The 13168-nt window shown below is 41.7% G+C and overlaps 1 protein-coding gene across 5 annotated transcripts in view; it reads right to left on the bottom strand.

The window, feature by feature from the left end:
• The window catches only part of SLC25A26 (solute carrier family 25 member 26), an 86828-nt gene that overhangs the window by 26090 nt on the left and 47570 nt on the right, over window positions 1–13168 (bottom strand). For 4 of the 5 annotated variants that reach the window (XM_068202201.1, XM_068202205.1, XM_068202202.1 and 1 more), the window contains one exon: window positions 3159–3203. The exons of the other annotated variant lie outside the window; for it this stretch is intronic. In XM_068202201.1, the coding sequence (XP_068058302.1) occupies window positions 3159–3203 (45 nt within the window). The remainder of the gene's footprint in view (window positions 1–3158; window positions 3204–13168) is intronic. 5 annotated transcript variants of the gene reach the window in all.

The following is a 13168-nucleotide window of genomic DNA, read 5'->3' as shown; positions in this document are numbered from 1 at the left end:
ACACACATATAGTATTTCCAAAGCAACTTACTGAGGCACCCTGGAAATTCCAGGGCAGAATACAAGGGGACTGTATCTTACAACATTAATTCCAAAACCTGAACTAATATGGAAGGCTCTGTGCTTGGCTGGTATTTGGGAAGCACACCACATCTATGCTCTGTTGCCTTTCAGGGCCACCTGGCTTTGAGATGGGATCAGAAGCATTAACCCCACATAAAAGAACCTAAACCTGATCAAACTGTCAAAGTAATATTGAACCATGGTGCTCTTCTGAGGACTGGTGTAGCAGAAAGTGAATAAAATTTGTTACATCCTTTCTTTCCCTGAACTCTGAGAAGAATTCAGGACTGTTTTACCTGTAAGACTCGGACTAAAGACACAGAAAAGAGCTACACTAACTCACCCTAGACGGGGATTACAAGGTCCTGAAATCTGATACACCACAGCAGTTTCCTTCTCTCTTTTGGTTTATAGCATTAATCTGTGCCTCAAACAAAATATGGAAAAATGGAGACTTGGAAAGAGAGAGGACATTAAGCACACCTTATAGCAGTGGATGCTACCTAAATAAATTAAAAAATAATAATAAAAAAATAAAATACTTTTTAAAATTAAAAGCACCATAATTTCTTTACTGTTGTTTCTTGAGTCACTGTGAACAAAGGAAGGAGTCTATTGCCCCTTCCTAAATTGTGTGTTCACCTGAGTCACTATCAGTAATGCTTGCATTTGAAGCAGCATCTGTGTCTTGCTAATTACTGCAATCCTCCCTTTGCCAGCACCCACAGCCAACGTAACCTTATAGCTCAGTAATCTGTACAATGCTCTCTCTTCTTTGAACATAGTTCAGTGCGTGGCATGCAAGTTTGCTCTCACAGGGGACAGCTGGTGCACATTCATGGACAGGAGAAAACTGTGCATGTAAACTCTGTGACTAAAGCATAAGGAATAACCAGAGCAGCTTGGAGTAAAGCAGATAGAGAAAATGGGATATAGAAACCCACCATTTGCCACCTATGACAAGCCTTTATTAGGCTTCTTTAAGCTTAACACCCTGCTGCTGGCTGCAGTCAGCACATATCTGAAGGAAAAGGAACCTCTCTTCTTCTTCCATGTGCCTCTCTAACTGTCCTTTCACAGTGGAAAGATTTTCCTCATTTTTATGGTGATTAGCTTGTTCAGGGAATCAGGACCGAGTCTATCTTCCATCAGCTTATGTAACTGCACACAAATGGTTTTAAAAATGACACAGCCACAGCTCTTGTTCTACTCTCCTCAGTGAGATGGCCCACACACATCATACACAACTGCTCGCACAGTTACTTTCTCAAGTAATCCTATTAATCCAGTGCAGAACAGTCCCTCAGGCATCATCTCAATAACTCTTTTCTGTTCAGGCTTTGTGCCACTTTTCTCTTGTCCTTTGCATTCTATTTCTTTGTAATTACTGTCTGTTCATGCTCCCTTTGTGCACCCGTGAGGAGCCCTACACCCTCAGCCATACTCCAGTGATGTTACTGGCCACATCCATCCTCTTGATGGGACCATAATGATTTTTGTCCTTTGTTATACTGTCAGGACAATTTTTAAGAGCTTCCCTCAGATAAACAAAATGTATTCTGCTTTCACTGCGTGGCTTTGATATGACAAACCCTGAGCTCTCTCCCTGTGCTGAGCCAAAGTGACTGAGTATGCCAGACTAATTTTTGCAGTTTTCTGCTCTCGACTTCACATCAGAAGAATATAATGCAACAGGTTTGTGGAACAAACTGACACAAGTTTTGCTTCTCTTCAGATCTGCACTGACCTCCTTAGATTAAACATGATACCTCATCCTGAGTGACTCACTCCTGTAGTTAGCTAAATTCAAACTGTCTTCTTTAAAGCCTGTAATGTAAACAATACATTTTACTGTCACAGCTACGTGGACATTAGTTAAAACAACTTTACATTCTGCAAACAGCTACATGATGTTGCTGGTTTATGTGGTTTTGGCATGAACACCACACTTTTTCCCTTTAAGCATTGCCACCTCTTGCTCCCAAACACGGCTGCTGCACTAACCACTAGCAGGTTGGGCCAGTACCACTGCTGAAGAGTTTACAGAAAGCCATTCCTGGACACTGGAAGGGAAGCAGATTCCTAATAAGGCAGCCCAAGCTCCCCTGAGCAGTGGCATGATACCCAGACCCCACAGCAGGCTGAGCTCATGCATTACCCACAGAATCCTCCACGAGCACAACTCAGTTCTGCAAAAGCTCTTGATGATTTTCATGCTCCTCCTGCCTGTGGATTCACCTTTAAATTGAAATATTCACTCTGTAGGCTTGTCCCCCCCAAACAGCCCCAGCTACAGACACACAGCAAGAGGACAAACTGTTGTCCCAGTCCAACACACAAGGACCCACTTTGGGTCTCTGTGCTGAGCTTGCTCAGAAGTCCAGCACTCCTAAGAAGAAGAAAGTTTCTCTCTCCAGCCCCTCTCTTATAAATATATTTTACTACAATGTTTTTAATGATCTGCAATAATTCTCTGTACTTCCACCCCATGACCTCCAAGTACTTGAAAAACCCTTCCTTCCATCTTTTGCAGTGAGTTCAAGGAAATACAGAGGGATGGAGAAATTATGTCTTCAAATCCAATCCTCCACTCAAACAACTAGATCCTGACTCTGACCATGGTAACAACTGCACTGTTAAAACATCATCCATTGACACCTTCTTTAAATGACCTTAAAATACAGTACATGCAGCCAATCAAAATATCTTTTCAGTGAAGTTTACAAAATCCAGGCTGAAAGTTTTTTCATTCACAATTTTCTTTTACCGTGAAGAGCAAAACACTAAAGAAAATTAAAATAATTTTTAAAAAAATCACACAACATAAGATGGTTCCCGCTCCTTAGTTAGAGCCAAAGATAAAATTTCTGGCATGCTGGGAGTAAAATCTAGCATGCATGCCATAGATCAGTGGTTAGATATTTCCTGTTATTGTTCAGATATTCAGGCATATGATTTTCACATGCACAGGTAAGTTGGAACATAATCACTGATTCTTGAACATACCCATAATTGCAATAATGCAGTTACATAAGTTACCATGGAAAGTCTTTGCAAAATATAACTTATATTTCCATCACTAAAAGAGAGCTTACCTTTAAGGACTCCCAGAGGGGAAACTGCACCAGAGAGAAAGGAATCTGGAGAGGTGGGAAAAGAAAAAAAAAAAAAAAAGAACAACAACATAATGTTACAAAAGTAAATTGGGTTAGCATGTTCCTCAACTGGCTAAATTAGGAACAGTTATTGTTCTCTCAGTGAACTGCAGCTTATTACACTTACAAATCTTTACGGACACTTTATGTATGCTGCCATTAAATGACTGGTTTCACTAAAGCAGTTTTACTTTGTTTATCACATTCCCTGCTGAGAGGTTAATGTATTGTTACCAGGGTGGCCTAGAAGTGCAATAAGCAGTGTGATCTAGTGCAGGGACATTCTTGGTTTGTCAGCCAGCCAAGAAAGCCATGAGGATGGTTCAAGAAACACGTTCCCAAGGCCAGGAACACAGCTTGGCAAAAAACATCCTCAGCAGTGCAGACTCTCACAGATGCTGAGCTCTTGTGCTGCAACCAGGGCTCTGCACTTGGGCATCAGCTGCAAAAACGTTCCTGAACGTGTCCCATGATCTCCCATGAACCAGCTCCCTTGAGAATCAAAAGCAGGCTGTGAGGAGCTACCACAACCCACCTAAAAGGGTTCTCACGGCCTGTGACACGGGGTTCTCCTGTCACAGGAGACCCCTGTATCTCTGTCTAGGCTCATTCCTGCTGCCACCTGTGCATTTCCATGTCCTTCACAGATCCTGCCCTGATAAAGACCTCAACCCCTCCGTCAGTTTGCATTGTGAACACACTGAAACACTGTGCAACAAGAGGCATCACATTCCAAGGTTATGCCTTCTATTGTATTTCTTCCTCCACAAAGCCCTCCACTAAATTCTTCCTTGTCCTTCACCACTCAGAGAAGTCCTGTCTAATACCTACCTCTGGTACCAACTCTGCCTATCTATCTCCAGGCTGAATATCTGTCCCAAGATATTTCAGAGAGAAGGGTCTCCAGGAAAGCACTGGCTTGTCCTAGGATTGCCCTACAGCTGTATCTGCAGGTCTGCTTTGCCCCTTCCTAAAGCTGCATTATCTCCTCCACTTTGTTAGCCAGTCAACCCCAGGCTCAAATCTTCCTCCAGTTACCTGTTTTCTTCTACTTTTATCTTTCTTAATTTCCCCCCTTGTTTAGGCTGATTTGGCAGTTCATATATCAAATTATTTAGTGTCAGAAAGCACTTACACATCTTTTACCATGAAAAGGAATAGACACTCAAAATGGATCATGCTTATTTAATGCAGATATCTTTGCTCTGAGTGATGTCAGGTTAAAAACATTCACTAGAGATATGAATGGCTTATTAAACCCAAATTCAGGCTACACAAAGGGTTCTGAAATGGAACATCCATTCAACATCACAGGAGACAAAGAGTATTGTCTGCTTCCCTGTGCTGCAAGTAATGATTAATAAATGAGTCTATTAAGTTAATCTGCCAGGCAAAACTAAACTTGACAGACACCTGCCACAGAAAATTTGCTATCTATTCAGGCAGGAAATGGCAGTGAGAAGAAATCAATGTCACTGCTGTACACTGAGCTGACAAACTGAAATCTCAGAGGAAGTTTGTCATCTTGGACAACGAGCAATATCCCTGGTGGCATCTCAGAGTCCACAATAAAGGTCAGACATGGCTCTTATTTATCAGGGTCTTGAAACTCTAGTGTAGCAATTAAATTTCATTTTTAATTCTGGGTGAAAAAGCCCAGCTCTTTGACACTAATGTGTGGTAATATATTTATGAGAAGATATATATACACCCACATGCTACTGCAGCATTGTTGAACTGAAATTATATGGAATGATTTCTCTGCAATGTAAAATGAAAAGCAACATAATCTTCTATTATCTAGACCAAAAAAATAGGGAAAAATAAGTAACAATAACCAATACATTTGCTTCAAATTTGTTAAAAAGAGAAAAGGAAATGCTCTGTATCCAGCTGTACACCAAACAAAACAAGCTTTCAAATACAGCCTCCAAGTTTTGCTTTTTTTATGCTCATGAATGAGTGGTAAAATTAAGCAGCTGTTAATAAGACAACAAGGGAAGCTTGTGACAAAATCCCCTTTATATCGCCTAGCTAGAAGCATTTCAATCAAAGGGGAAACTTGCTCACAAGTTTGATTTTCAGTGTTAGTGCTGTTTGCTTTCCGTGTCCTGCTCAGGGGCAGCCCGGGCTGGATGGGGATTATGGGTTTCCCTTTTCCCCACATGCCCCATGGGACGCAGATTTCAGATGTGTGTCAGGGTGACCTGAACAGCCACTGGGCTCCCTCCTCTCTGGAAGGGCTGCAGGATAAGGGTTTAAACATTCAAACATTCCTAAGTCACACTTTACTAGAGTTTAAAAACTTGCAAAACCCAAGCAAAATAGGAAGCACCACCACCACCAAGCAGAACAGCAGCATCTTTGCTGCACTAAGAAGATCCTAAGGAGATGTTCTACATTTATACACTCACCCATTGGATCCTGACATCCTGACTTAAAAACAAAACCCACACAAGCAATTTCATGGGTATTGGAATGAAAGGGAGTCTGTCTTCCTGCAGATTTGGGTTTTGTCATCAGATTCTCTGAAGCCAAATAATTTCCCAGCCGCCTTCGGCAATCTTCCCGTGACAGGGACCTCCATCACATTTCTTCTCGAGTTCTATTCCACAGCCCTTGTTGAAAGTTGAGCTGCTATTGAAAGCCTTCCCTCAAACCCTTTAATCACCTTTATCCTCCTCTCACACACGTATTTTCAAGAAAGTTATCAGAACTCCTGTTTATCTTCGCAGCCTCTGCCCTTCCGCCACATTTCCATGGTCAAGATGTGGAAGGGCTGCGCAGGCAGCTGTGTGTCCATGTGTGCAAACACCCGCTTGCATAAGCCTTGTCTCCCTAAGAGACCAGACTAAACAGCCCACACCCAAAAGTAGCATTAATATATGCAAAAAGAAATAGCTCTGCGAGGGTAGCTCATCCGACCATGAAAAAGCCTTTAGATGGCTTATTGCCCTTTATTCTTCCACCACGGCAGACGTGACAAAACCTTGCAGTCTGGGGACACTTCTTAATTTGAACACTTACAGCATTTCATTCCTTTTTGTATTTTGCTTCTTAAAAGAAAAGCTCTTCAGCAATGAACAGAATCACACCCTGTTAGGCAGAGATATTTCTGCCTGAAATAGGCTAAGGCAACAATAAAAATGTGGTCCACACATGTGGGTAACTGGCTGCCAGCAAATATGAAACCCTGGCAAGCTCCACCAACCTCTCATTCGACATTAATATAAAATAGACAGAGAGTACCAGGTCTCATGTCTGGCCTAATGTTATATAACTATGCTGTTTGCTCATCAGAGTCAACCCTTAAACACACACAAAAGGCAAATTTAAAGCCCCCAGACAGCTGCAAATAATTATTCTAAAATGTTTTATAGGTTAGTGAAATTATCATTTTCTCTAGTCCCTGTAGTCCTTAGCACCTGACGCCTAACTTAAGGTAATGAACATTGCAGATGCTTATTTCTACACATCTACTTAACTCCCCTGATACAAAGTATTTTAAATGATTATGTTTAACAAGTTACTTTTAGAAATAGCTGCACTTCCCCACCAGAGCAGCAGATACATCTCACTTCTAAAGAAAAATACCAACCTGTAAGTACTGAAGATTGATGACAGAGCAAAAGTCCTCCCACCAAATACTGTTTAATTAAATAAAAGAAATTTAAGGAGGAACTTAATAATGCTCTTTGTAACTACAACACAACACTTTAAAGTATTGTGTATATATAACACACAAAATTCACCCATTTGATATCTGATGGTAAATTGCAAGCTGACATTGTCCCAAGGAAAACAGCAGCCAGAGCAAGGGCAGCAAGCTGAAGGAGGGGCAAAGAACGGGGGAAAGAACCAAAAGAAAAAAACCAAAACCTCATCAGCCCCTTCAGAACTGGGATTCCCTTCCAAATATGAGAATTCTTTCACACAAAGAGGAAACAGATGTCCATGGCTGGAATTTGCATGTGGCTTTATTCTCTTCTAGGATACAATAAAACTACTCTTCTTCTCATCCTCCGAGCTAGAAATTAAACAGTGGCATGTCATGCAGAGTCCAGCTGTGTTTCCTACCTCCAACCTTTATTAGCAATATATTTAAAAAGAAGAAGAAAAGAGAGAGACAGAAAGGGAGAAACTAGAAAAGCAGAAGAATTGAAAAACTGTGGTATGTGTTCTCAAAACAATATAAAACCTACAGATGTTCTTACTAATCTGTGGCACATGTTTGTTTATTCAGGTTTTCCCTGTCCCTAGTTCAGCAGGCTTTGCTCTCCAGAAGACTTATCTATTTTTATAAACGTTAGAGTAAACACTGGAGGAGAGATTGGGATAAACAGCCAGAGGAGGAACAGGCTCACCTTGTAAGAGCTTTCTCAGTGTCCCTGAAAATGCACCTCCATCCCAGAAACTGCTCTCACCCACAACCCACTGTTCCCTACATTAACAGCAATGGCAGAAAAGCAAACACTTCTGAAGAGGACTTTGAGAGTATGAATATCACAAAGGCCAGCAGCAAGAACATCTGCTCACTTCAGGTAGAACCTATTTCATCCTCGAGTGGCAGCTCTCAAACTTGCTCCCAACCTGTCACCTGCACTCACCGTGACAAGGACAGAGAGGCCATCACTGCCCAAGTCTGTATTTATGAGGAGTATTGATATGCTGTGCCAAACTGTGCCTCCTCCACTGTAATTGCAAAGAAAAGACTAATAACTCACTTCTGAATAGCAAAAATATACTGTTTTCTAAGGATACATACACAGAAAATTTCAGGAGAACAATCTTCCATTTACCTAAGTCCCTTTTACAATCCCTTTTTTTCTAGCTTCTTTATAAAGGATAGAAGGGTTTTTTAATAGGTTCAAGTTAAAGGAGAATAAAACCCTGTCAGCCCACTGGAGTTAAACATCTCTGTTAATAATCCCAGCAAATTTGGTTCAGTGTCTTGCCCTCCTAAAATTCTTCGCACACTTGCCCAGTACATCTGGATTAGGATAAACTGATGTTCCAGCTATAAATATACTTTCCCCAGGATGGGCTTTGAAAAGACAGCATGAAATGAGGCAAGCCTGGCCCCTGGCCACGTCAGAGGTCACAGCAATAGCTACCATCAAGATTTGGAGGTTTCACAGCTTTTCTACTGACTGAAGGTAAAGGTGTTTAAGACCCATCATTGATGGGATACCCTAGATCTGACAAAGTAGACTTATTTTCTTGCAAAGCTTCAATTAATATTGTCCCCCAGGCCCTCCTTGAGAAACTGCAGACTCCATGAGGAACTGAATTATAAAATGGTAATTTGTAATCTTAACATGAATGAAAGACTGTCAAAGCCATCAGCTGTGTTCCTGCAGCTCTGTGAGATGGAAGGTTGGGAGCGTGGTGAAAGAACACACAAGTTTCTATGTTAAACAAATGATGGAGGGCTTTGTTAATAAACACTGATGCAAAAACAAACAAAGCTTTTCAGGCAAGTTTAACAACGCTGGCATAGCAATGACCAGGGGAGAGGTTTTGGCTTCACTCCTTAAGGAAAACAGTGAAGGACCAAGTTCACACACAGCACCTTCCTGAAAGACTGCACCAAGCCAGAGAGGTGGAACCCCATGGGAAGCTCAGCCATCACAGGGATAACTATCGAGTTGCATTTGCAACAAACAACTTTTCACAGCCCTTCAGTGTTGAACACCAGCTCTGCAGCACTGCCAGAGGCAAAGGAATAGGTTTAGGGTGGTAGAAACATCAATCTCAGCAATGCCAAGAGTATAATTAAAACAAAGGTTTCAGATCATGCACCAGCAGCCATCTGAAGTAATCAACAATTCCTTCATTTTCAAGCAAATAACATTAACCCTGTGTGAGCTGGGAGAAAACTGCAAGCTATAAACGGGAAGAAATACAAAATTCCTGAATTATAGTCATTTTTCTGGTGCAGGCATCTGCTAACTCTCAAATAAATATTTGCACCTTGCTTCCTACATTTCCCCAGCTCTAACCCCAAAATATTTCCACTTGTCACCTGGCATATGTGAATGGTTGGAACTAAATTTCTTTCTTAGACAAAACATTATGTGCCCCGCAGGGTTGCTTAATTTGGTTACAAGCCATTCTCACAGATGTCCTTTGGACCTGCATGGCAGAATTTCACACTGACATTTCCTCTTAAATAGCATCACACAGCCATTATAAAAGCAACTTATATGGCATATTATGTAGTAAAGATAAGAAAAACTCAGTTTTCCCTCCAGGAGAAAAAGGTTCTGTGATTTAAAAAGCAAAGAAAAATAAAGAAAAAAAAAGTTTTTCTGCAGGGACAATATTGACCAGCGAAGGGGAAAGACATAGTCAGAGATCCAGCACGACTGCATGTTTCCAAAACATGGGAAAAGGAGAGGCACTGAGGCAGATGCACAAACCCAGTGCAGGCTGGATTGGTTTAAGAGATCCTGATGATGACAGAGCCCTAACTTTGCACACGCATGAGACAGACCATCATTGAGCTACTGAAGGCTCCTTCCTCAAAGAAACAACATTAACAACCTCAAATCCCACCCCCAACCCCTTCTTGAACCAGCCCCTTCTTACTCTGCTGGGAGAACAGAATAACTATTAGAGATTGTATACTATCAGCCACAAAAGTCGATTTTATTGGATTTCAAACATGAGCTGGACTGACCAGCCCCTAATTACACAAATAATATCCATGTTCTCCCATTTTCCAACAAATAAGCATTAAAGGAGATGCCTGTTTTGCTATTCATTTTCAACAACATATTAAGAAAACCTCTCAGCAAGTAAATGAATATGCTGACACCGATTCGTAGATGCTGTTTTCAGGGCTCCGATAAAAATCTTGTAGGATAAAAGATGAGTTTAGCGGCTCCAAAAGAATGAAGGTATTGTTTAACAGGAAGCAGATGTATGTCAGATGGCAAACTCATTAAAGTGTCCCATCGTTAAAGGAAACGGGATAACAACGAACCATCTGAAAAAACCTGAACTGACCAGGAAATACACAAGCCGCAGCTAATCTCCCATTTATTGGTAGGTAATGCCTTTAAGTCATGCACATGCATTGAGTTTAGGAGCATGAAGGACTAATCTTTGTTCTCATGAAAGAAACAGGAGCAGAACCCAAGAGCACGGAGAGCAGCATTTCTGGAAGAAGTCTTCTGAGGAAAAACTCCCAGCATTCTGAGGAGCCATTACATCGACCCGTGGGTGCGCACACACACAGTCTGGGCAGCACGTCAGTTCCCTGACTCTGAGAGCATTTTAATGGACATTTTACATATATGGCACATTTTAAATGTAAATATTATTTTTAAAATGCCTTATGGGAGGTACCTATCAAGGAATAGCTTCTAAATACAAACTTGGAAACTCTAATCAAAGAGAAACCATTCGCTAGTGGGCACCGGACTGACGGATTTGCAGTATCGAGTTGAACAACTCCTCAGGTGAGAATTTTGCAGGTTGTGCAAGGACCTAAGCACAAGGAATTCATCAAACAGCATAGACTCACAAAAGCACAGAATCATTTAGGTTGGAAAAGACCTCTATGATCATTGAGTCCAACTGTTAACCCAGCACTGCCAAGCACATGACTAAACCACATCCCCAAGTGCCACATCTACATGCTTTTGAATCCCTCCAGGGATGGTAACTCAACCATTTCCCTGGGCAGCTTCTTCCAATGCTTGACAACTCTTCCAGTGAATACATTTTTCCTGCTGTTCAATCTGAACCTCCCCTGATGCAGCTTGAGGCCTTTTATTCTCCCCCTGGCACTTGTTACCTGGGAGAAGAGACTGATCCCAACCTAGCTACTCCTTCCAGGGAGTTGTAGAGAGTGAGAAGGTCCCACCTGAGCCTCCTTTCCTCCAGGTTGAGCACCCCCAGCTCCCTCAACCACTCCTTGTGCTCCAGATCCTTCCCCAGCTCCTTTCCCTTCTCTGGACATGCTTCAGCCCCTCAATGTCTTTCTTGCAGTGAGGGGCCCAAAGCTGAACGCAGGATTTGAATCAAGGACAGCATGTTGGATTCACAAGGCAGGTGGATCTGTGGAGAGGAGGGAGAGTATTGCTTCATCCAGCAAATATTCAGTCTAAAAAAATGGAAAACAGTGCAGCTGTAATTGCACTGACATCAGCAAAGGAACTCTTGTCCTCAGAGTAACAGCCATAAGAAAAAAAACAACAACAAGAAAAAAAAACAGTCTGGGAAGAAACATGTGTTTCTCCCATCTTGGATGTATCACAGCCTATACCAGTTTTGTTACAAATGTCTTGCTCCTACATTATGATTACAAATATCACACAGCAGTTCTCACCATAAAAATTAAATACATCTCTTGCCAGGAGTTTTCTAAGTATCACTAAAAAAAAATTTCCAAGAGGAAATCCATCTCTGCCTTTGCATATTGGCCTGATCCAAAGGCCATTGAAATAGCTGGGAATTTTGCACATGTGGCTTTGACAGCTTCTGGATCAGGACTGATGCTAAAGATGGAGAAAAGAAGAGAGGGTGGATGCAAAGGTTCTACAGCACAATACAAAAATCAACTAATCTGGATTCTACCAGGATGCGCAGACCCCACTCATGGTGAGAACAGGCTCTAGGATCTCCTTTATAAAAACTTGTTTAACAGGAACTGCTACAAATTCCTTGCTTTTACAGAAATCACAACAGCCTTAATTATATCTGAGCCCAAACCATTAACTTTTAAGTACAATTTTAAGTCCCAATATAGTTAATGTAAGCTAACCAAGTTTTTTTGAATGTTTTACCAAATACAGACTTCAGTATTTTGCTGTATCGCTACCCTTGGTTATTTGGTAAGACAATTCTTGTTTCTTTGCCCTTGTGGAGGGAAAAAACAAAAACCCCAAACTGTACCAAAAAGAACAAATAAGCAAACATTGTTTTAAACAAAACACTTCACGGATACTATTGAGAAATCTACCCCATCACTGCTAGTGCAAAACCAATATTAATGGAACAACTACTATAAACCAACTGAAACGTCTTTCCCTGAAGTGTAAGGCCTGTGCAGTACTGTTGTGTATCTTACACCATTATCTCCATCATGTGGCAGAGAGAAAGAATGCAGACTAACATCAAATTTAGGAAATACCGTGCATGTAAAGGTATTTTACTTCAGATTCAGAATTTTGTATCTCACAAAATGAGGCTTTGCTAACTTTCCTTCCGTGGGTGCCATTTTCAGCTGTTTTAATAAACAGTTGCATTGCTTTTGCCCAACCACAGGACATCATCTTGCAGAAGTGAAATGACCTACTACTACCTTACGACAAAGATTTCCCTTAACTTTTACATATTAAAACTTTCCTGCAGTGCAGCTACAATTCCACAAACTTTAATCTGATTCTACATTACAAAAACCTAATCTAAAACTCATTACAGAGAACTGAAAAATCCCAGCAAGCGTTTGGTTGATCCCAAAGGAGCAGTTAGACAATGCACGTACAGATACAGGAAGGATGGTTCCTTTATTTTTTTTTTTTTTTTTTTTACCCTCTATAATTCTTTTCTGACAGCTTAACCAATTCTGCAGACTCTGTAACTATTTAAACAGGAAGCCCCCTGGACCCAGCAGACCTCCCTGCTGATGCAGCTGGAGAGTTGCTCTGCTCCTAATGGAGCATTTCTTCCACCCCCATCCCAAGGTAGCAGCTGTAGGATGTCGGGTTGGACACTGCTGGGCCACCTGGGACTCGCTGCCCTCCCAGGTGTGGACGTGCAGCCTCGTCCACGGCAATCCAGCCCCTGGGGAAGCCTGCATCCCCCAACTTCCTGCCTGTCAGCAAGCTGGGAAAGAACTTCTGCGAGGCTGGCTGCACGCACAAATCCAGCGTGCACAGAGCAGGGAGGGTTTGATCTCAGGAACCTCTTGCAGGCTGCCTCAAAGGAGCCTAAACCAT

This window comes from Anomalospiza imberbis, chromosome 11, assembly GCF_031753505.1.
Source record: "Anomalospiza imberbis isolate Cuckoo-Finch-1a 21T00152 chromosome 11, ASM3175350v1, whole genome shotgun sequence".
In the NCBI taxonomy this organism is placed as follows: Eukaryota; Metazoa; Chordata; class Aves; order Passeriformes; family Viduidae; genus Anomalospiza; species Anomalospiza imberbis.
The sequence above is the reverse complement of the archived record's forward strand: the minus strand, read 5'-3'. Positions and strand labels throughout refer to the sequence as shown.